This window comes from Podarcis vaucheri (genome assembly GCF_965113315.1).
Source record: "Podarcis vaucheri genome assembly, chromosome: 12".
Lineage (NCBI taxonomy): Eukaryota > Metazoa > Chordata > Lepidosauria > Squamata > Lacertidae > Podarcis > Podarcis vaucheri.
The window spans coordinates 42784503-42810377 of NC_138750.1; the positions used below are offsets into that span (position 1 = coordinate 42784503).

The following is a 25875-nucleotide window of genomic DNA, read 5'->3' on the forward strand; positions in this document are numbered from 1 at the left end:
AAGCTCTTTTTTTTTAAGAATAAAGAGCTGTAAAGGCCAGACAGCACAAAAAAGTATTTAGGACATGGGTCACGACCCCAAAAGTTATCACTGCTGTGTATTCAGGGGAAACTGTGTATGTAGCTGGGCATTTGTCCCCTGTTTCTCCCACAGCATGTCCTGCTGCTCTAAAGACATGCTACTCTTTGGTTTAAACTGTCTGGCACTGGAAATGGCTGCAACAGAAATATTAATCAAAGTATATGGCTGTCTCCTGGGAATTCATATTGCTCCTTTGGAAAAAGCTATGTTTTTTTAAAAAAAAATTGATTGGATTCAGACTTAAGTCATGCTTAGAATAGACCAGGGGTGTTATTTCCCCTTTAAAAAAGCTCTACACCTCTCCTCTCCCCACAAAAAAATCAACAACTCTGCTCTCCCCCAAAAAAGCTCTAACAATCCTCAATGACAATGGGTAGATCACTGCCAGTTTTTTTTTTTATACTGGGTGTAGATCGCAGTCTCTTGGGAGTTGGATGTGCCTGGACTAGACCATAAAAATCATGGCAAACTTTTATTCCAATGGGTCTACTGTAGGTGTGACTAAATCTGGATCCAACCCAATGTAATCAAACAAACACTACTTTTATTGACCTTCACTTAATTCCCTAAGTCATCACATCCCAAATCACAAGATTCTTTAGCCCATTCAATGTTCGTCCACCTAGCTTCCATAAGAGTTAATGTCGTCTTTGTGGCTGGGCATGGATTTCCACTTTATACTTCTAACTCTCGCGTTCCTTTGTTCCGCTTTCTCATTTTAAAGGTAATTCCACCAATAGTTGAAATGTGACTCATCCTAACATTTATTTCCTCCACTCTCGTCTGGCTGAATTATTCTTAATCCCCGGAGTACACAGGCTTCCTTCACATTCACCTGCCAATATTTCCATGCTCTTACGCACCTCACAGCCCACCAAGGTAATACCAGCATATGAAAGTTAAATATTCCCAACTCCTACAAACGTATGGACAAAGCTAAAATGTTGCTATTATTTTTTCCAAACTCATAATATAGGGTCTTTATAGGACAATGGCATTTCCACCAGGTAACAAGAGAACAGTATGCATTTCACAAAGGTCCCGTCCCCCCGACAACTCTCTATCTCCCACATTACCTCCTATTTTTCTTACCCCAGGCTATCCAATCCTGCCTAATGACGTTTCTAAAGGTTGTTATTATATGGTTTTAAATACAAATCTCCACAACTCATAATTCTTGCAATCAGCCTGAGGCTAGCAATATGACAACATATTTTTTTTCTCAGCACTGACTGTAATCCAACGCAAAGAACTCCCCTCGCTCTCCAAGGAATGCTGCCATAGTGCCAGGGAACCTAGGAAATTTAATTTTCCCTGAAGATCCATGTGGGAATCTCAGCATTATTCAGAGAAAGGTTATGCCAAATCCTACTTTCACACACCATTTTATGGTTGGCATATAAATAAATTAGCATTATCCAGGAAGATATTTGAAAGCAACCTCATTTACCTCTTCTCAACAGGAACGTAATTGTCCCCAAGATTACATGACCTTTGAGGAGAATCAGTTTGTTCGTTCATGAAGCGTTTTTTCCCCCTTTTAATTTTTGTTAAAGTTTAAGGGGTTTGGGGGATGCTACATACCAGGGTGTAGACAGAAAGCCGTACCTTGTCCGTGCTACAATTTTTGTACCTGCTGATAGGTAAAGAACCACTAAATTCAGTAGTAGATGCAGTTATATTTTACAATATACTTGTTTACATATTCATATAATTCTGCCTTCCTGTGCAACTGGCATGGAAAAGCCAATCTACAAATTTCATATAAAATACATCACTAAATTAGTACACCCAATATTTAAGACACATTTGCTAAAACATTCATTAATTAAAGAACAGACTTGTTTCATTGGTTATATAGTTGTAACCTCAGCTCCCAAATGCCTTGGGGAGTTGAACGTTCCGGCTCCCAAACGATTGAAAACCGGAAGTGAGTGTTCTGGTTTCCGAACTTTTTTTGGAAGCGGATCATCCGGTGCAACTTCCGGTAGTGCACCTGCGCAATCGGAAGCTGCGCCTTGGTTTCTGAACATTTTGGAAGTTGAACCAGCGTCCGGAAGGGATTCTGTTCAACTTCCAAGGTACGACTGTATCAGGAATTATGGATTTTAGACTATTCGATTACAACATACAAGAATCAAAGAGAAAACGTACCAGTTTTATTTCCATTCTCTTCATCCTGCAAAAGGAAATCATAAAAAATTCAAAGTCCTTGTATTAAAGCAGAAGGAGCTCTTCAAAACATTCACATCCAGGCTTTTCAAAACTATTTATTTCAGAACTGTTCTACAGCTGCTAAGGGAGAACCTAATTGCCCAAATTTTGAAAAATCAGACAAGCCTTCCAAATGAGTAGCCGTCAAATTAATGTTTAATAAGGAGACAACTAGCAGATAAAAGTAAGTTAAGAGAAAGCTATTCTAAATATAGCTTTTTATTGCAGTCCTTCATGCTGAAGTTCCCTATTTGTAGAAATGTTCAGAAGGAGCAAAGGAAGCTGCTTCACAATCATTAGTCAGAACCTCATTAGTCAGAACCTTGGTCCATTTAGTTCCAAAGACTTTGCCAGCCTCATGCTGAGATACCAGAAATTAAACCTGTGACCTTTGGCATGTGAAGTTTACGCTCCACAACAGGTTTTCCTCCATTCACATTTTCTACCATTGCTATTAGTTTACTTAGTACTTTCAAATGGGTGCTTAACTGTATGATGTTCTGCATAATGGTTGCATGAATCTGCTTGTCATTTGGGAGGTTTGGTATACTATTTTAAAGTATGTGAACTACTATTCAGCAAACCATAAACTACCAAAGCGACTCACAGAAGGCTCAAGCTGCCTCAGTAGCTAGGGGTGTCTTTTTCCAGCTCTGACTGGTTCGCCAGTTGCAGCCCCTTTTGGACAGAGATGATCTGGCCTCTATAATCCATGCTCTGGTAACTTCCAGCTTGGATTACTGCAATGCACTTGATGTGGGGCTACCCTTGAAGATGACTCAGAAACATCAACTGGTCCAAAATGCAGTTACAAGATTACTGGCTGAGGTTCCCATAATAAACACCCCCTGGTTGCCAGTTCATTTCTGAGCCTAATCTGAGGTGCTCATGCTAATGCTTAAAGCCCTAAAGGGTTTATGTCCCAAATGTCTAAAAGACCACCTCCTTACCTACAGACCCTCTTGGGTGTTAAGATCTGCAGAGCTCTCGGTAGTTCCACCACCCTCAAGAGGTCTGAGGGGAGATGTATTCTCTGTGGCAGTCCCTATGTTGTGGAATTCTGTCCCCACAGAGATGTGCCTGGCACATTCATTGTACAGCTTTTGTCATATGCTGAAGACGCATCTTTTTACCTTGGTCTTACTTAACATAAATATTTTTAGGACCCATCGTAACTGTAATTTGTTTTAATGCTGTATTTTTGCTATAACCCACACCCCTGGAACCTTCGGGTGAAGCGGGGGTAGTAATAAATCTAACAGCACCACAAATTAGTCCAATGGAAAGGGAACTTAAAACTCTAGTTGGCAAGAGAATTCAACTCTTCACAAAACAACAACCCAACTGCTCTAACCTATGCATGTTTACTCAGACACAAGACCCACAGCATTAAATAGAAATTAGGTTGCAACAAGCAAAAATGGAAAAAAAATGAAAAAGGAGGTTTAGTGTGAATTCACTGCTAAACTGAAATGTATGGCTAGATATCTATAAGGCTACTATTTTGCAGTACTGTACTGAAAAAATATTTTTCATTACAGTTCATATGTATCACTATAACCAATGAGTTACTTGTTGAATATTCATTTCACTCACCTTAAACGTAAACTGAACAGCAGACTCTGGGGGGTAAACAATGAAATGTCTTAAGGTGAAGCCAAAACCCTGTGATGTTCTTTGCAAAACTACCGTTTTGGGACCGGGCCAGGAAAACGTTTCTTCATCCTCTGACAGGGATACAGCTTCACTTTGTTCTTTTCCATCTTTATTTTTGGACACCTAATAATAACAAAAAAGAATTGGAAGTTCAACCTCTGACTTTAAGTTACATGCTTTTTTTTCCACCATGTTACTGGATGTAATTTCATCTGCAAAGACTGGTTTCTGCAAAAGAAGTTTGCAAATTTTCACCTCTCTGGCCCAGTTTGCACAACACGTTAAAATCACATTTGCTGTTGTTTGAAAGTATGGTTCAATGTGAACTCATTGTGTGCTGGGACACACCGCTGAAGAGTTCTCTCTCTGGGTTCTGCTGCTGCTGCTGCCCCACCATCAGAAACAAGCCAGAGTTTGGCTTGTTGTGGATGTCCTCGGAATAAACTACAAGCAGCAAGTCAAGAACAAACCTTTCAAGAAAGAAACAAGCCACAAGCCAGGGTTCAGACATCAAAACAAGCAGGCTCTGGCTTGCTTCCTGGAGGCACAGGAGCTAGATGGCAGTATAATCCATCCGATGGATCATCCTCCTCCAGGGAGAAAGCTCTTTACACTAATTTTGGAATTTCTTGTCAAAAATTCGTATCACCAAATATATATATATATTGCACAGAAGACCATTCTGTCTCTACACTTAAGATTCATATGTTCTGCTCTGCAATCAACTGTCATTTGATGGGCAGCTGCTCCACCAGATTTTTATTTTTATTTTTACTTTTTACCTTGTAACCTCTCTTGCTTTTTCCTCTCCTGCCAACTCCCTTCCCTTCAGGAATCTGGCAAAGATGCAATGAAAGGCCTATTCACCAAGTGATTCACAAACAACACATTCTGTTACTGGAAATGATACAAAAATACAAATAGAAAGCAGAACCCTAAATAAGAATACTATTTAAAAAAAAATATTTAAAGCAGCAAAACAGAATTAAGGTGGTGGGGAAAGTAATTTCCTCCGGATTTGTGAGATTAATCATTTGTTATTTATTGAAAATGACACTGAGCTGGTTGGTCTCTGTACTGAGTTTATTCCTAGGGAAATTTCCCACTTCTAATTTTGGCTTGCCACGGCAACTTCTTGTCAGAATTTATCATACATTTCAGTACTTCCATAAAAAAAATATGAATGGGCCAAAGAGCAATCCTATAAGAACAGCGCCAGTTTCAAGCTAACTTATTGTTTCCAACAGTGGCTAATCCAGTATCTTCAGGAAGTTCACAAGCAGGCCATTTCTCTACTGTTTTCAGTAGCATATGGAATTCAGTGGCATAACAACATAGGAATTCCATCCTGCTATCACAGTAGCCAACTAGATGCCTATGAGAAGCCCACCAGCACAGCATGAATACAACAGTGCTCTGATCTCCTCACATGAAATTCCAAGCTACTGGTATTCAGAGAACATAGTTATTGTGGCTAGTAACCATTGATTTTAATTATGGTGCTGGAGGAGACTCTTGAGAGTCCCATGGACTGCAAGAAGATCACACCTATTCATTCTTAGGGAAATCAGCACTGAGTGCTCACTGGAAGGACATATCCTGTAGCTGAGGCTCCAATACTTTGGCCACCTCCTGAGAAGAGAAGACTCCCTGGGAAAGACCCTGATGTTGGGAAAGATGGAGGGCACAAGGAGAAGGGGACGACAGAGGACGAGATGGTTGGATAGTGTTCGCGAAGCCAGCAGCATGAGTTTGACCAAACTGCGGGAGGCAGTGGAAGACAGGGGTGCCTGGCGTGCTCTGGTCCATGGGGTCACGAAAAGTTGGACACGACTAAACAACAACAAAACCACTGATTGCATTATCATCTGCATTGCCATCTTGACTGGTTGCATTCATCTGTCTGAACTTGTAAAGGCATCCAAGTTGGTGGTAAGCCATTACACCTGGTGGGAGGGAATTAACACGGGGGTTCCATTGCACTCATGGCTAATAACTGCCACAGCCTTCCTCAAAGCTATCTAATCCATTATTATTATTTTTAGCACTATCAGAGTGATATCACCACATCTTACAGCACCATTTAGTTAGTTATGCTAGGGATAGACAGAAGATAAGGTAGGTCTTTACTGATAGCGCTTAGTGATTTGAAGGAGCTACATTATTATTTGATAGCCACAAAAGGGCTCCCAAATTCTGAATTAGATTAAAAATGAAGAAAGGGGGTAAAACAGGACCATGAGCTCAGCTCTGGTACTAAAAACAAATCTGAGGACTGAGCATGAGTTCAGAGGCATTTTGTTTATTAATTCTAAAAGTACATTCCTTCCCCTACCCCTCCCTGGCTACTATTTTGCACCTGCTTCCAAATGGTGGACCTCAGAGGCCCAGTATACAGTCATACCTTGAAAGTCAAACGGAATCCATTCCGGAAGGCCGTTCGACTGTGAAAATGTTCAGAAACCGAAGCGCAGCTTTGTGAAGAATGAAAGCGCAGCTAGTGTGAAGAATTTTATTTCCTAATCCACATTCTATAAAATGCTGCCAGCCTAGAATATAGAATTTAGGTAAAGGTAAAGGGACCCCTGACCAGTAGGTCCAGTCATGGTTGACTCTGGAGTTGCGGTGCTCATCTCGTTTTATTGGCCGAGGGAGCCGGTGTACAGCTTCTGGGTCATGTTGGATGACTAAGCTGCTTCTGGCAAACCAGAGCAGCGCACGGAATAGCTGTTTACCTTCCCGCTGGAGCAATACCTATTTATCTACTTGCACTTTGACGTGCTTTCGAACTGCTAGGTTGGCAGGAGCTGGGACCAAACAACTGGAGCTCACCCCATTGTGGGGATTCGAACCGCCAAGCTTCCAATCGGCAAGTCCTAGGCTCTGTGGTTTAACCCACAGCACCACCCGCATCCCAGAGAAGATAGAATTTAGAAGGCAGCCGTTGCTCAGTGCTTTTCCCTTTATTTTGTATCTTCATCCTCATCAGTAACAAAATGAACATCAACCAGCAATTTCCCAAACCACTATCATGTCTTTTTTACATCGATACTAAGAACATATACCCATTAAAAACCCTCCTATGATATGCAAATGCAGAAGCAAGTACTGTGCTTGCTTCATCAGGGATGTCCAACCAGTGGACTGTGATCTACCAGCAGATCCCTGGCTGATCCTGGTAGATCACGGGATCCCTACTGTGTACAAAGAATTATGGGGGGAAAGCTAAAAAACTGTGCAGTCCTTCCCCCCAAAAGCTCAAGAACTCTGGGCACTTCCCTCCTAAAAACAACTCAAGAACTCTGGGCAATCCACCCACCCCACCCACGCTCCTCCTCCCTCCAATGGATAGATTACTGCCAGTTTCTTTATACTGGGAGTAGATCGCAGTCTCTTGTGAGTTGGACATGCCTGATGCCTGCTTTAAGCCAACCCCCTAATAGGACCAGGTTATCTGAGTGTATTCCATCAGCTCTTGCTCAAAACCCTTCATCAGCTTCTGAAACCTTCATGCTAACGCTTCTGAAAAGTTCACTTGACCTAGAGAGACGGGATTCAAAATATACTATGAATGAATACAGTGTGTGCCACATGGAGCAAGTATTTATTTTGCCATGAATACAGTTGATTAGAAGCCACTGCGTGCATCACCTGAACATCATATACTTCACACATTACACTGCAACATGTCTTCTTTCCCTGCACAAATATTACTGTATAGGAAAAGAGAGCTGTGTGTGAAGTAGCCCTCAGATGCTATATCAAACAGAGCTGCAGTTTGATGAATAAAGTTTAGATGGCAAAATCTCACTATAAAATTTAGTTTTGGATTATCCAGGGTCAACCCCCAATACGCAATATAGCCAGAGTTCAGAAACTATTTATATCAGTAAGCAAAAAGGAAACAGCCCATTTAGAATAAAGGTTTCCACATGAACAACTTTGCTCAAGTGGCATGAATGATCACACTCACTTTACAATTAACCTGAGGCTGAATCTGAGAGCAGCTGAATGCAAAAATTCTGCAGACCGTGAACCCAATCCAACAACAACTGAAATCACCTGGAATTTTACCAAGTCCAAATGGGCACTCCCTTTAAAATAGCAGATTAGGGCTTGAATACCCTGAACACTCTGCAAATACAGTAAAACCGCAGTTCTCAAGCACTCATATTTCTAAACCCTAGTTATTCCAAAAATGTTCTACTTCTACTTCTATCAGGGTGCAATTACTGGCTATGGACCAAAAGCACATAGGTTCCCCACACCTGACAATGAGAAGGCCCAACACCTGACCTCCGTTCTTTTGGAGAAGAGGGTATTTCAACCAATGTACCAGACAATTCTCAAACTGTTACTTTCAACACTGTACACACAGGTCCCACTTACCAAACTAGTGCTTCCTGGAAATCATTCATTAGGCAAGTGTTTGCATAACGAGTCCGCAATTTCCATTGATTCCTATGGGAACATTTCTAATCTGGGATTTTCCCAACCTATCTCCCCACTTTTTCAATGGTTTCTTCCAGGAATTGGTGCAGCCAAACAGCAAGAGAGAAGCAAAAGAAAAACTGATTTGTCCAATCTTGTTCCCTACCTACCTCTATGCATAGTTTCTGCCCCAAAATATCTGCCGCCAACCAGTAGAGCAAAACAAGCAAGGAATACACATTTAAAATACACATAAGTAGGTTCCAATTGACATCTGCCTATGTATATTTTAAAGGGATAGACACTGAAAAGAAAAACACACAAGCAGACTTCTCGTTTAAACACAGATCATATGAATTTGGCTTCCCGGTAATTTTACTTATTTTTATTTGCTACATTTGTAATAACACATTCAGCCAGAAGGTTCCCCTTTAGATAAAATCACAGTTATGGAAACCTGAGTACAAGAAGTAAAATGAGAACTGGCCCTTTATTTTCATCAAAACCTGTGGGTTAATCAACATCGAAGTGTAAAATTCCAGTTGTGAAAGCTAAACAATTACATGGCTCGCATGGTTGATTTTACCAACTTCTTTTTAAAAGCCTCTGCAGCGACCCATTTAATTTTCACCTCTTTTAATCTGAACACGATCAGCTAGAAGATATAGGATGCAGTACCTCTGATCATTAAAAGCTCAACTCCTGATGCTGAAATCTGATATCAAAATGTACATGCATTACTTACAATGCATTCCCTTACAGAACTGAAAACTTTGGTTTTTACAAATAGGTAATTTAACTGACTGGCAAAGCTTTAGACCAATTGTATTACATTTCTATGTGAATTACTGCTACTCACAGAAGTGTCAAACTGACACTTAAGCTTATCATGCTGCCTCCCACGCAAGGACACAACATATAAAGGTTAAACAATTGCTCCATACCCATTGGGATTCGTCCCACACTGCCTGAGCTTGAACTGCCATCAGTGGTGTGGAAGAGATCAGTCGAAAGGACAACAGGATGGCCATTTCAAAAAGCAACATCAACCACCGAACAAACCAAGAAGAAGAGTTTATCCTCTGGACAACATCCAAAGAGGAATCTTCACCCAGTCCTGTGATCAGAATAAGATCCGGCGCTATAGAACATCAGGTCAGCAAAGCTGTTTTCACAGCGGTTTATCTGCTCCATGATCTCTTCCACCAGAACTTCTTAGGGAAAAGGAAAGTAGCCCAGTTCATACCATAATGCTATAAAATGCAATGGGGGAGGAGGAGCAGGAGGACGGGAGGGAGGGAGGAAGAGTACACACAAGAAGATTCTGATTTGTACAGACAAGAATGACTTGCTGGGAACAGAGTTTCTGCACGCTCTTGCTTGTGAACTGAAGAAGAACGATAACCATGTCAAAGCTATTCATGAATCAATGTGTCATTTCGGAAAGGTGCTCTCCCATCAGAGTGAAGCTTCATTTGCCTTACTGCTGGGACAAGCAATGCAGCTGCACAATAAAACAACTCTGGGGGAAAAAAATATTTTATAAAGCATGCCTCACATTAATTTTAAAACCAAAGGAATTCTCTGTCACAGTAATTTGTGTGTTACACAGAAGCAAGGGGGGAGCGCAAGCAACTCGTGCTTCTACTACTTATGCCCTCATAAGCAATTATTTTGCAATCTGCAATAACCTGATTCAGGAAATGGATTTGCTTGGATGTGTTTTGAATTGAGGGTTTTTTTCTTCTCTGGCTCAGAATGTTAAATGATATTCTAAACATGCAGAGTTGGCATTTGGCTGGCCAGGCACTCAGAGCAAACTTACTTGGGTTAAATTTTAGTGGATTGCTGTGAGCATACTTTTTTTCCCCATTGACAGCCACTCAAAGTAATAGTCAGTAGATAAAGAACAAACAATAATTACTCGTTTGCACAACTCATACACTTAACATATGGCCAGCAGCTTCATTTGAAGACATTATGGTTATGATTTTCTGCCATAGTGTTAACCACAGAGATGACACCTGCCACTTTTCTTGGTGTCAGAAGTGGCAGGACTACTAATGGTGTAGCTAACTTTTCCAGCCAAGTCGACGGGGCTTCCAGGCCAGGGAACACCAACATGGTGTCCCTCCAGATGCTGCCAGACCACAAAACTCCCATCGGCCCCAACCTGCAAGACCACAGCAGATGGGAGTCGTGATCTGCCAGCATCTGGAAGGTAAATAAAAAGGTAAAGGTAAATGATCCCTGGACGGTTAAGTTCAGTCAAAGGCAACTATGTAGTTGCAGAGCTCATCTCACTTTCAGGCCGAGGGAGCTGGCGTTTGTCCACAAACAGCTTTCTGGGTCATGTGGCCAGAATGACTAAACCGCTTCTGGCGCAACGGAACACCGTGACGGAAACCAGAGTGCACGGAAATGCCGTTTACCTTCCCGCCGCAACGGTACCTATTTATCTACCTGTACTGGCATGCTTTAGAATTGCTAGGTTGGCAGGAGCAGGGACAGAGCAACGGGAGCTCACTCCGTCATGAGGATTCGAACCGCCGACCTTTCGATCAGCAAGCCCAAGAGGCTCAGTGGTTTAGACCACAGCGCCACCCACGTCCCTATCTGGAAGGTACTACATTGGCCACTCCTAGACTCAACCCAGGGTTTGATCAGCTCCAGACCCAGTTCTAATAAGGAAATATATATTTTGGGTGCTCACTGCACCATGGGTTGTTCAGCTTCCAAACAATATAGGCCAGGAGCAGAGAGGTCAAACCCACAGACGTGATGTGGCTTTACTGAGGCCATGCCTCTCATCAGCCCTGCTCCATGCTCTCCTCTAGTACTTTCACCTGCCTGGAATGTGTTATTGACCTGAAATAATGCCTGTTGTATATCTGGATGGAAATAAGGGGGAAGTGTGTTGTAGAAATTCTGACTGTTAACGTGTCTGGAATGCAACCTGGAGTACAAAGGTAAGAGTCCAAGAATCCCTGGGAAAGTTGCATGAACTATATTTTCCTGCTGTTTCCTTTAGCCGCCAGAATTTGCTGACCACTCTGGCTTCCTCAGTTGCCTGCGAAACTATTTACTCTATGCACTGCACTCCGTGTGAAAAATAGTTCCACACAGCTGCAGGCCTCCATCAAGGCTGCAGTGAAATTCATGGGAACTCCATCTGCAGCTCAGGGGGGAGAAGAGAGTGGTTCTAATAAAGTAGTCCAAGGCTGGCTGTGAAACCTGGGAACACGGAGTGACCTAACTAAGGCAACTTGGTTGCATGCTGAAGCTAAGAATCGGAGTGCAAAACAGGCCCTGGCATTTTGATAACAAAACCTGGGAATCTACCCGGACAGAGATGCAGTCTGGACTCTTCTGTCTAGCTTGGAACATACAGGAGGAGGAAGTAGAAGAGAAATTAGAACGGAATATGGCAAGTTTCCAAACCTCTCAGGTATTTGCACTTGGCAGGATGCACCTTGAACTGCAATGGAAAATATGCCAAAGTGTACAGAACTGCTATTCACATCTTTCCCTCCCATTTAAAGACACAGGGACCCAAAACGAAACCCTAACTAAAATGTTTCCTAATGAGGCTAAGTAACCCCTAGTGGTCACAGTCATGGCAATTAAACTTTCAATGGCAAAGATTTTGTGTTAAGAATGCTTCCCACCTCCTACAAAAACCGAAGGGTATGAGAATACCTCCGTAGAGGCCGTCAACAAACAGGCATTACTGCTGCTCAATGGTTTTAAAAAGAACACCTGCAAGAAATGTCCAAAACTATTCAAATATATTTTGAATAGTGCACAACAGTATGAGGGGTGCTTTAGAAAAGCCAAACCAACATGATTTTAAGAAGTAGTACGTGCCACATCATACCCGTTCAACATTTGTAAGAACTCAGTCATTTAGTGTGGCACTATGGAACTCCCTGCCAATTGAAATCAAGCAGGCGCCTTCACTGTGCTGTTTTTAGCGCCTGCTAAAAGCATTCTTCTTTAGACAAGCCCATCCAGTTGCTTATAAAGTCGCTTTGAAATTTTACTTTATTTATTTATTTTAAACCTGTTTCAGTATCTTAATTTTTGAAGGCTTTAAAACTATGGTTGCAAATTTTTCTTGATTTTACTGTTTTATCTTTTGTAAACCGCTTTGAGGTTTCTTACAATCAGGCAGTGTGCAGTATAAATAAAGTATTGAGCACACATATTTAAACCTGCATTTGTAGCTTTGGAATATTACTTGACAGGTGAATAAACCTCCGAGTTAATGGGTTGTATACAGACTCCAGTGGTGACCATTATAGACATATACTGCCAATAACAATTGATGAGATCTTAAGAGTTATTTACAACCACAGGGTACTCCCACTATAAATAAATTCTGCTTGACATGCATGCGACCTCTGAACACAACCTCTGCAGGCAACGTCTGCATGCAACCTCTGAATGGCATTACTGTGGCATACTTTGTTGAAATAAAAAAATTCCTTCCAGTAGCACCTTAAAGACCAACTAAGTTAGTTCTTGGTATGAGCTTTCGTGTGCATGCACACTTCTTCATACTTTGTTGAATACATTCATAAACATAAGCTGATAGGCACTGTTAAAAATAATCCTGACGTATTCCGCGTGGTAAATACTGTACACAGAGCCAGATACCACCAGAGCCTTTTGACTGCATCCGAGCACGTACATAATCATGCAAAACAAACAAACAAAAAACTTTATAATTATAATTTCGTGTGTTAATATTACCAATATTAACCCCTTTCATGTGATGCACACATACCTGCCCATCAACCCATTAGTGCCCCAGCCCCAGAAGTGAGTCTGTGATACTAGCCCCAACCCTCAACATTTGCTTGGGTGTGCAAGTCTGGGGGAAAGTCTACGCACGTAGAACTCTAAGGGATATTGGAGCCATAAGAAACCAGGGTTCCAGATTGCATGGAAGTCCACACATGTACAGTAGCACCTCAGCTTACATTACCCTCGGGTAACTTAAACTTCAGGTTGCGAAAGCGGCAAACCCGGAAGTGTTTCGCCCCATGCACATGCACAGAAGCGCTCTACCGTGCCGCGCGCATGTGCAGAAGCGGTCTCTTTGGTTGCAGAAACCTTGGGATCCAACCGGAGCTCTGGAACGGATCCCGTCTGCAACCAGAGGTACCACTGTATTGCTTTAGACAACCATGCAGCTGTCAGGGGGTAGCACTGGAAAGCTGGGGACACAGTCATGCTGCCCCTGTTACCTTATCCCTTGCACATGGATAACACATTGAATGGAGGCTTACATCATGAAGTGCTCTGCTACTTTAAGTTACGTCCTGTTATAACAAAGGAAATGACAGTTTCCCGCCTTTCCAGGGACCTCATTCTGAAAAACCTGAAACAGCAATGTTGTCCCTGCTCCCTTTGTGATATTTACAGAAACATTCCCCCCCCCCATTCCCTCCTTTTCCCCATTAAGTTCAACTGTCTATTCTATTATTCTACATCCTCATTATTTGGAACCTGAAGTTACGCATCTGTAATATTGTTATGGACCCCAAATCCTAGGGGAAATTTTTTAAAAGCAGATATTGCCGTTGTTTCTGCTTAAAGATATTACCGTAGATACACGGCACTGACATCACCTTGGTATTTTTCATATATGAATACATTTTATAAAGAAAGAACAATCATTTTTATAGGGCACCGCTATCCCTTTAATACTGTATTGGCCCGAATATAAGCTGCATCTGAATATAAGCCGCACCATTAAAATTGGAGGAAGGGGAGGGGGGGAAAAACCCTGAATATAAGCCATTCCTTGCTGCTCCTGGGGACCACGCTGCATCGCCTGTGGCCTTTCCCCTTCCTCACTCTCTCCTTTCTTGGCCTTGGGGGAGAGGAGGAGGACTTCACACAGGGCGGGTGGCACTTTGCCGTGCTCCTGGTGCTTTTTGCCCCACGCTCTGGCTGCATATCGTAAGGTCACGAATATAAGCTGCACTTTTAACTTTTCATGGTCAGAATTTGGGGGGGAAAGTGAGGCTTATATTCAGGCCAATACAGTACCTTCCTGGAAATGGTATTTATTTTTTTTAATTCATTGCAGCCTCAAAAGTGCCAAGTCCAGTAGAAGACCCTTTAGATCTGAGCATCTGTCACTCTGCTGGCAGACCCTTTAATGCTGTCAAAGCTTGGAGGGGGAAGTCTAGCACATTCAAAGGAAAAGCTCTCTTAAGAAATCCTTATTAGAAAGTGAAATAAAGGCCTTTAGGTTGAACCAATAGAGTACAACTCCTGTTTGCCAGAGACAATAAAATGCAATTAAAGCTAATTCCAATGTGTTAAATAGTAATATTAAAGAGAAAAATAGTTCCTGTATTTGCAACTATCAAAAATGATCCTTTCTCAGTTTATCTTTTCTTTTAATAAGGTGCAAGATATATATTTGCAGGTTAAAACAAAAAATACAGAGTGAAAACTAACTGAAATGGAAGACTAATTTAAATATGTAAAAGAATCCCTGCTACTAGAAATGAAATACTGTACAACAATGGACACAATACTGCTCTTTGTATACAGAGCAGGGTATACGTGTACAAACACAAACTGGGAACCGATGCAGATGATTTAGTGTAACTTATGTGCTCTGCTCTACCAGATCCAGTAAGCATTCTGGCAGTCACACTCTGGACCGATTGAAGAAGCTTCAGAACTGGTGACTTCAAAAGGGAGTCCCATGTAAGACTGCACTGCAATCATTCAGTGTTATCTGCTTTAAATGAGATGAGCACTCTGAATCAGGGCATAAGTCACCCACAATCCGGACATTCAACATCTGGCATGTAATGTTGAGCTACTTTCATCTCAGATGTTGAGCCACCGACATCTCAAAACAGTTATAAAGCTCTGAAGGTCTGTAACAGAAAACACCTGTGCCTCCCACCTTTGACCATTGGGGTGAAGTGAGGAGCTGCCCCCCCAGAGGGACTTCTCCCCCCACCCCAATTTAATAGCAGGTGACAGCTCTAAAGGAGGAACAGGGCCTCTGCCTCCTTGCCTAATACTAAAATATTAGCTAGAAATGAAACTCTCTTTGCCTATCTAGCCCCATAATAAACTACCCTGAAATGGAAAAAGATGGCAGGTCTACTGCTGACAGATGTTTGTAGCTTTCTATATCTCACTTAGTCCACTTTTGCCCACTCACAATATCTTTCAAATTTGTACAGTCCCAAATTGGCAGACTCCGGCCTGTTTCTGACATAATGGTCTGCGTTCACACAGAGACTTGTAAATGACACAGTGACGGTGCCAACTCATGGAAGTATCATATGAAGACTGAAATACTTCCCAAACAGGCTTATGTGTAGGATCCTACATTCAGGTCCTGAGCATGGACGGAGCTCCAGAAAAATTGGGTGGATGTCAACACCTAATAACACCTCCATGTGGAGGTTTTTGAGTGGCTGTTTTTTGAAACTTCTTTTAAGACACAGTGATGCCCTTCATGAACACCAACCTTGTTAGCCTGCCCAAATAATGCTACAGGTAACACACTAGAAAAGGAATACTCAAATTACAGATACAAGTTCAGAATTACTCCACAAAATTACTTTATCCAGCGTAATGCACTCGCAATGCACGCTCACCTTATTTCACCGCGCAATGGTCGCATTTTTCATGCCAATTTTTCCTTTCCAAAAAGGGAGGTGAATTACAGGACAGAGGAAGAGGAAAGGGTTACGGACATGTGGACAGAGTGGTCACTTGCCCACCTATTCTCCTTCTTGGCTGGGGTGCCCTAAGGGAGCCTAAGGTGAGTGGCAGCATCGGCAACAGCAGCAGCAGCAGCCTGGGTCTGGCTTTGCCTCGCCTCAAGGCCAGAGTGTGTGGCGAAGGCCAACTGCGCCACAGCCAAGCTGCTTCCTTGCTTCTTGGCTCTGTGCAACCCAAGGCAGCAGCAACAGCAGCGGCAGCCTGGGCCTTTCTTTGTCTCACCTCACCTCTCCAGCTACCTCAGCTCAGGACTAAGCCAATGAGGGCCCGGACTCTGGCCCACGCCGCCTCAGGAGCCCACCACACAGACCCACCGCTCACCTCAGAATTACCCCTGTGACTATTATGCAGGGAATGCTCTGGAACCAATTTTGGGGTCTGAAAAAGGGGGTGCGGCCATTTTGCAGTTGCAAAATATGGTGTGAGTAAACTGGGAGGCTTAGGGACTGTAAGCATAGCTTGGTAACTTTGACTCCCTGGTATCAAGTTCATGATGTGATGGCTGTTTAAACAAGTAAAACTATTGCGCTGGTGCAGTAAAGTTGGACATTAAAAACTTGTGTCAGCTTATTAAAAGGGTCATGGAAATATCTAGAAAGGGTCGATTTAGCCATGGAAAGGATAAGAAGCTAGAGGAGACCTGGCCTAGAAAAAAAAAATTCAGAATGAAAACTATCTGGACATCCAAGATGGAAAATAATACATAAGGCTGAGTGTTGGAGTTAACACTCCTGTGATGACAAAGAAACCGTGTCCAGGATGTTTGTGGGCCCCAATCCAAGAAGCGTTTTTGACTGGAGGCTAGTTTGTTTGCATGGTTACCACATGCACAGTGCAAAAAAATGTTAACTAACATTACAAACTGAGGCGCCACAGTGAAAAAGCACTTCCAAAGAATTACAAAAGGAAAAAGTGACAGAGGACAAGAGAAGATCTATACTGGTGGTATGAAACTTGTATCTTCAGGTTTTAAAGGCAGCTGCAATGTCCTCCAGCATATCGTTTGAATATGCTAATCTGCATAATTATGCATGTTGAAGACTCTCCACTAGTGGAAAGAAGCATTACAAACAAAAAGAGAGAGAGGGGTCAGTTTAATACCTGTCTAATGGAAATCCTAATAAATATATTGATTGTTAAAAGAAGTTGACAGTACTTGCCAGATGGATGAGATCAATAATTTATTCTACAATATGAGCACTTTTGGCCACATTCCAACCACCCTACTGTTTGTGCTTCTCAGCAGTATAAGACAAACAGATACGTATTAAGCAAGTGCCATTGCCATTTTTCCCCACTTAAGAACAACAACAATCAGCTACCAGCTTCTTAAGCTAGCAATAGTACTTGCTCTTAAGAAAATGACTCCCACCTAATTCTCTAACAGTGAATTTTTGGGCTGCAGGCCTTGCTGAATTGCCAACCAGAACCAGACTCCAAGAAAATATGTAGATATGATAGAACATTTCAGGACAAAACCACTAAATAAAAAATAAGAAATATTTATCATGCACATTTTACAACATTTTTGAAGACAATATATACAACAATGCTGCAGTGATATTGTAGCTGAGTTGTTCTTATATCGTAACTGAGTTGTTCGTAACACATAAAACAATCAATAAAACTTAAGAACAATTTCAGGGCATGAAGCTTATCCTTATTATTCAACAAATTTGCAATGTGTTGTACATAATTTATGTTCCATATTCCCACACTTGCAAAATATGATATGGATTTATTTAATTTTTTACACAGATATGGAAATGTGGCTCAGAGAATGGAAGTTGCTAAAAGTCATTCAGAGATTTCGCGAATTATCAGGCTTTGGAAGAAAAGTCCAAATACTGTCCAAGGGGCCACACTGTTGCATCTCCACATACCACAGGTAAAATCTAGTATCTTAAAAGCCTTTTAAATTATGTTTGTGTGTGCGCTGATGCATACACATAAAGAGACAGACACCTAGCAATGTCCATTTACTGTGATTCTAGGGAACTAAGTGATCTATAAGCACAACACACTTAATTCTAAGTAGCAACATAGGAAAGTTCGAAACAAACTGCAAACTAACAATGCTTCATAATCACCGGGACTTTAAAGTGCTTAACTTTGGCTGTATTTTTGCTCATTAGAAATGTGAAGGCCTGGGGGGGGGGGACTGAGGGGGAACTGGCTGGTCAGTGTGAGAACTGTATGTTATCTTCTCATGTGGGTCCACCGCTCTGCCACCCCCACCCCCGCTCAAACTTCCCCCCTCAAAAAAACTGGAACCAGGTGTTTAACTTGAGCTAGAAATTCATAAGCATTGGCACCAATTGTATCTGAGGGCAGGAAGTTCCAAAGCTAGGGTGCCACCACCAAGAAAGCCCTTGCTGCCAGTGCACCTCAGTGAAAGTCACCACCACCAAGACAGCCTCCCTGGCTGATCTTAACATACAGGCTGGTCCACAGTGGACCAGGTGTTCTATCAGGTGGAGCCACCTGGGACCACTCAGCTTCCATTCCAACAGTGTTGGTGCCACCAGACATCCGTGTTGGGGGTGGGTGTTTGCCCGGCAGCTGTAGTGCTACAGGGAGCAGAAGCGGCAGGGACCCAGGCAGGATAGGCAGCAATGTGTAGGCCTCAGCAGCAATCAAGTGCTTACACCAGAACTTTACCCAGCATCAAGCAAATATGAATGACTTAAAGAGTGCATGTAGAATTGTAGAAGGATACCACCCCCCAAAAAACCCCCACAACCCAACAACTCTTTGAAGATCCAGTTTCTAGCTCTTACTGCTGCTAAAGTTTCAAAGTCTGAGACAAGTGCCTACTAAGGCCAAGAAATAAGATGGTATTGGAGCACAGATGTATTTCACATTCCAAGGTCCTAAGTCCTGTTCCTCTGTCACTATGACTACTACAAAATATACAGGGACCATGAGCCAGATGTTCATTACTATAAATAAAACACTGGTGATTTAAAATGCAGCACTAAAAATCTGAGTAAACCATGTATACAGAATGGCACACCCTGAAACAGAGGGTTAAAAAGTACGAAAATCATAGTATATCAACACTGAAATTGCCTTCTAATCAAAACTGGAGTTTGGTGGAGGAATAGCAATGGCCTTCAATATAATATGCCTTTGATCTTCCAATTCTACATGAAGGTTTAAGAACATCCTCACTCCACAACTTATTTATTCTCCACTTCTAAGGCCAGTAGGCTGATCATAGGATTCAGTTCATGTGATTCTTTTCTGTCAGAATTAGGGACAGTTAGATTGCATGGATTACCTGGTTTACAAAAGATGTTATCTGAATGGTGGAAGGGAGGAGGGCTGGCTCACTTCATCAGGTAAGGAGGGTGCCAGCCTCAGTTAATGCAGGAACTGGATCCAAGTCAAAAGAGAAAAGAGAAAGCTGTCCTGCCGTAATTCAGCTGGCAACAGAGAAACCCGAGTGTGTTGTCTAGAGCAGTGTTTCCCAACCTTGGGCCTCCAGCTGTTTTTGAACTACAATTCCCATCATCCCTGACCACTGGTCTTGCTAGCTAGGGATGATGGGAGTTGTAGTCCAAAAACAGCTGGAGGCCCAAGGTTGGGAAACACTGGTCTAGAGTGTAAGAATGGAACTGTGGGGGCCCAGATTCCAATTTCCCACTAGGCCATGAAGCTCTCGCTGGATGATATTGGACAAGTCCCTATGTCTCACACTCACCAACCTTGCAGGATTGTAGTGAAGGCGAAACGATGGAAAGAGAACCAGGAACTTCACTTTGAATTAAATTAAATTAATATTAAATTAAAATCAATCATTATCACCACTGACAATCTCTAGGTGACTCTGGGCCAATAATTATCTCTAAGCCTACTTCTGAGTTGGCCTCTTCAAAGTTAACTGCAGGAATAATCCCTATGTAGCCTACACCATCCCGAACTTCTTTAGAGTAAGGGTGTGGGATATAAAACGTAAGAAACAAAACCACGGATAGAACCAAAACAGCGAAGGAGCAACCCAAAAGACACACGCAGTAAAAACAAGGAACACCTATATTACAGTGCTCTTTAACTTCACGAAGGATTTATCACCTCCAGCTCATTGTGCAGAAATCGCTTTAGAAAATATGCTGTGTGATGACTTGGACTGCAATGTAATCTCGATTTGAGTCTTTTATGAAGTCACACCTATATGACTGGATTTTTTTATGTTTACCTCTGCCGCTTGCCCAGTCATATAAACCACAGCCCCAGAGTTTATACATGCCAAGATCCACCCAAGACGTTTCATTTAACCATATGACCCAGTTCCGCCCTTTCCTCTTAGGCGTGTGGATTGCTGGTCTCTCCCACTCCTGTTGGTGCATTTATTATGCAGGTGAATGCTTTCCATAGGTGACCCAAAGGACTGAGAACTGAAGGAAGACTCAAGTAAACAGAGAGACCCAGAAGACTGTCACATCTGAAATTCCTAGAGGCCCTGTTTTCCACGGCTGGTTTGAACTAGGATTATACATTTCATACATACAAAGATCAGCACTGGACCTTTCAGCACTCACATTCCATTTCTGCTCGAACATAAACTACTTTGTGGCGGGCTCAAAGACATGAACTGTAGATGAAGTTCCCCTTCATTCATTACAGGAAGTCTGCTGTCTAAGAAAACTCAAGTGTCTAAAAGCTTAGCTGAACTGTCCTCCTTAAAACACAAAAAGAAAGGAAACTCAGCACTTTGTTCTAAATTTTAAAAGGCAGTTTCCTTTTTTACACTCAGCTATTGGACCTCACCCCACCAACACCTCATTATCAGCCAGATAATTATTTGGATGTGGATATTTACAAGTCTCAAAGAGACCTAATTTACACCACCTTAGAAAAAATTATCAATGACCTAGTAAACATGTTGTGGATCCAGACTAGCAGTAAAATCCTCTACCCGAAAGTTATTCCTAGGAATGTAGGTATAACCAAGGCTGTTTTTCAGCTGGAACTTGCTGGAACTCAGTTCCAGCACTTCTCAAGTGGGTGCCCATTGCCATTATAAGAGAACATCGGAGGCGTTCGTGATGAGTTCCGGCACCTCTTTTTCTAGAAAAATAGCACTGGGTATACCTGATATAGAATTGTAGCCTCTGTTTTAATTGAGCTTAGGACCCATGGGAATCAATGGTACAAGTCAAGTCCTAATTTCAATGGAAACCAAGTTCAACTAACTACCATAAGTCTGGATCCAGTCCAATATATTACAGCATTTACAAAAAACCTGCTTATTTTTAAAACCGAGAAGTGCAGCACTCAGTTCATGCTTGGATGCCATCATGAAAGCTAAAATGGGACCTCTGTGTTCAAAGACAGTGTATCTTCTACATAGCATTTGATGCAAAGAAAACGAGCAGAGAAAAGTTGTTTCCTTCATGCCTTCCTTTACAGGCTTCCTGAAAGCTTCTGGCTGGCCACAGTGGGAAGCAGTATACTGGTCCAGGCAGACTTTTGGTGTGATTCAGCATAGCTCTTCTAAAGTCCTTCTGATGACTCTGATTACCTGCCATGGGCAAGGAGGAATTGTTCCTTGCACAAACAAGTCAAGCTACTGAAGGTCTTGCCACTGAAGCTTGTCAAAGCAAGCTGTCGCTGAGATGACTTGGTTGGGCCCGCCTTGAGTAGCTTCTGTTCCCCTCCCACTCCAACTTCAAGGGAATCTCACAGCCAATGAAAAGGATGCTTAAGTTGTGATGGCCACGCTGAAGTAAGAACGCCCACTTGCTTAGCCCCCCACCACCACTAGCAGGAAGAGTCCTTTCCATTATTTCTAAAGTGGCAGCTGGGGTCGCCAACCTCTTTGGGCCCATATGTACATCTGGAATTTTGAGAGAGCCACCACAGGGTCACTCCCCTCCCACCCCACAGACAGAAAGTATGCACATCCACACACATGCTTAGGTCCTGTGTAAAAGTCAGATCCAGTTGTACTAAATCTGATCCTTTTGAACTTGCATGCTTCTACACAGCCCCACCCACCCCCATAAAAACCGACCATCATATTAAAGCTTACATCGGTAGACTGCATAGTAAGAAGCTCCCATGCTTGCCAAAGAAATATTGATCCATGATACAGATCCTTGTGCCAGCAAAAGCAGCTACGAATCACAGAATACCTCCGTGGATGCAGAGATGACCTATGATTTGATGGTGCTTTTGCAAGGATCCCTGTTAAAAATTATGAGGCTCCATAAATATCCATGTCTCAGATTCGTGTTCTTGAACCAGATCAATGGAGTCAACATAGATATGTGATCCCCTAGCTGATGGCAGATGGGGTAGAAGGATCCTGTGAAAAGATTGTGCCATTTCAGGAGGAACTGCTTTACTGGATCCAACTAATACACATGCGTACTCATACACCTTCTCCCTGGGCTCCATTCTCTTTCTCTCTCCTGTCTCTTGCACCCCTCTTTGTCCTCTATCACAGTTTTCCCACCTCACCTCCCCTTCTTTCCCTTCTGCCCTCTCTGTCACTCTAGTTTCTGTTCAGATGCTCAAATGCCAATCTGAGCCTTGAAAATCCGTAAAAACTGAAACAGGAAGTGGGAGAGAGCACCACCTCCCACTTCATTTCCGCATATTTTTCAAGAGAAGGAAAAAGAAAAGCCACCTTCTTTACTTCATGATGGCAGGAGTAGGGACCTCAGATGCTTTGTGGACACCACAGGAAGCCCTGAAGGCTGACACTGTGTCCATGGGTACGACATTGCTAACCCAAGATGTATAAAACCAAGGGCAGAGTGGTTATCCTGGAAGTTGAGTAAAGGGGGAAATGGTGGGGCTGAATAATCAGTCCCGTCTACTCCCCACTGATGAACAATTGGAAAGGGTTTGGAGAGGGAGGGGCAGGTGATGATGATTATAATTTTTAAGAAACAAACAGAAAACAATACATGCTTCAAGGACTTTTCTTTTGGCATAAGTAAGTAAATCTTCACTAAAGTTGGTAATACCGTACTCTGGTCCCCAGAAGCACATAATTCAGTTCCTAGCTAGGATAAAGGAAGCCACTCTTCAGGGCACATTGCCAACCTTGCCAGGATCAACCTGGAACACCTGATTTCGCCTATTCTCATACTACTTCACATGGGACAGATAACTGCAGTTCCCACCCATCATATCTCTTATCTCTCTCTCTCTCTCTCTCATTCATACACACACACACACACACACACACACACCCCTATTCCCAGCACATAACACTCCTTCCTCCTTTCATGACTTTCAGCCCTTCCATGCCCTTTCTCAGGGTCCTGTCCCCCCCCCTTTAAGATGCAGAGTTCTTCCTTCCAGTAATTTGTCCTTTATTCTGAGGCAGAAGCAAAGTCAAGTTTCCCAATACTGAATTTCAGAGCCTAAAAATAGGAAAGACTGCAGTTTTCTTGAAACCAAAATTGTGCTAGTTTTAGCTACTACCTCAAATTCACATAAAGAAGTTTACCTCGCTTATGTTAAAAACTAGCCTGGTAACTAAAAACACATTACATTTGAGGTTATTTACTTTCTAAGCAATGTCAAACTCCTATACCCGAACATCTGTATGATTAAAGCCTTTCCCTGTACAAAAAGGAATATATAATTATGTTGATATATATCCCTGAATAATGTTGATATATATCCCTGAAAGACAGCTATATAACAACTATAGTTCTATGCAAATGCATGCTTTTAAATCAGTCTATTCCTTCAGCATCTCTAACTCCTTCTTGAACTGAACTGCCTCTTACTTTGCTGCATCCTTTACTGCAATCTGTCCTGTTAAGTCTTTGCAAAAGCAGTTCCCAGTAACCAATTCAGCAGTTAAACTAAGTTAACTACAGCAGTAAAGCAACCCTTTTACATAGGACACAGCTGGATGTCCTTCACTAAATATTATGGCATATTATACAGCATAGGAGATGGAAGGGGGAGGGGGGGAGGAAAAGGGACAAGGGGTTTCGTTTGTGCTTTTGCACAGTATTTCCCCCCTCTTCATAAACAACTAAATATAATGGACAAACCTGACCACTCCAAGCGCAATACAGGTTACATATCAAACTCCAGTTGTGGTTGATCATGCAGTCTAAAAGCCTGAACTGGGCCATGAAAGCCTATAGCGCAGACTGCATCTCTTCTCTGACTCAGCTTTTGCCTGTGTAGTACTAGATCTGTGAGCTATGCAGTGAAGAGATTCAGGAAAGAGGACCTTTCTCTCCCTCCCGCATCTGCCTAGTCAGCAAGACAGCTGACTGCAGAGAGCGCTTAAAAATGCAGGTAGGTGGTGCCAAATTAGGAAAGGGAGAATGGGAAATCCCTGAATATGTTAGGATCACTTGCTACAGCATGTATTCTATACAGCATGCTACTCCCTGTGTTCCTTGCTGCAAATTAAGGGAATTGCATCAGAACTCAGTGCAATGTTAAACCTGCAATTTCATGCAAACTTAACTTTGATATTCAACTCAAGTAAGGCAATTTCAAACAAACACCACCTAAGATCTTGCCGTGTATTTTAAATTAAATCAACTGTAGGCTGCTTTCGTAAATTCTGAATTCTCAAACTATTGGGACTCAAAACAACAATCCAGTCGAAAGCACTAAGTAAATGCTATTATTATTATTATTATTATTATTATTATTATTATTATTATTATTCTATCCCCGGTGGTTCTGCAAATATCCATGCAAAAACCTCCAGTTAGATGGCATATACAGAAGGAGAGATGAACCTTTTGAAGGGTAATCATAATGTTACTCTTCCCAGTTACTATTAGTATAAAAGTGAAAACTGCAAGAGAGAAAATGGTAAAAGGGAAAGACATTGTGGATGAGGCAACAGAAAGACTAAAGGGAAAGGAGTAGCTCAACTGGGACCATGTTTCAGTGCAATTCCCTCCCCCCAAAAAACTACATAAACTAAAAACATGTGATTTTCCTCAAGGATCTTACAGGAAAGACAGTTCTGGTTATCTAGTAATGAATAATGCCTCGAGAACCGTAAAGCCAACACTGGACTTGTTGCCTGCCTATTCTGGTTTCCCTTCAAGACCACAAAATTAGAAATAAATATGATCTGACCTGGGAAATACAAGTCATGGCATTTTGGCTCTATAACGAGGTCCAGCAGAACTTATAGTATTGGTTCTGTGTATGGTTAAACCATCATAAGATACAGAAAGAAATATGCCAAAGCACAAATGGGGACCCTATCTTAGTACCACGGACCATTTCCACCATTAGGATAGAAGCAATATGGACCTGACAGCCTTATGTACAATGGAATCCCTCCTCCTCTTTCCATGAAGTTTTAAAAATAATTTTAACATGGTATGTGGAACAAATCCAATGCTACAAAAAATAATCAATTAAAAAGAGAATATGTCCTATTTAATTCTTTAAAAACAATAAGACGCTTTTGTTAAAGCAAGTACAATTATGGGCCATTGCGGGGGGAGGGGGACAGAGAACTCCTAAGAGATGTTTTTTAAATAGCTTTTTGTTGACTCACAGCCTTAGTCAGCGGTAGGCAACCTAAGCCCAAACCCAATCGCCTTCTAAATCTGGCCTGCGGATGGTCTGGGAATCAGCGTGTTTTTACATGAGTAGAATGTGTGCTTTTATTTAAAATGCATATCTGGGTTATTTGTGCGGCACAGGAATTCATTCATTCCGCCCCCCCCCCAAAAAAAAAATATAGTCCGGCACCCCACATGGTCT

The 25875-nt window shown here is 42.1% G+C and overlaps 1 protein-coding gene across 5 annotated transcripts in view; it reads right to left on the reverse strand.

Moving 5' to 3' along the window:
• The window catches only part of ARHGAP21 (Rho GTPase activating protein 21), a 109438-nt gene that overhangs the window by 52889 nt on the left and 30674 nt on the right, over window positions 1–25875 (reverse strand). For 4 of the 5 annotated variants that reach the window (XM_082193733.1, XM_082193732.1, XM_082193734.1 and 1 more), the window contains 2 exons: window positions 3892–4074; window positions 2236–2260 (listed from right to left, as the gene is read on the reverse strand). In XM_082193733.1, the coding sequence (XP_082049859.1) occupies window positions 2236–2260; window positions 3892–4074 (208 nt within the window). Of the gene's footprint in view, window positions 1–2235; window positions 2261–3891; window positions 4075–24179; window positions 24296–25875 lie in introns of those variants that run through there. The other variant, XM_082193731.1, reaches the window with a different exon arrangement.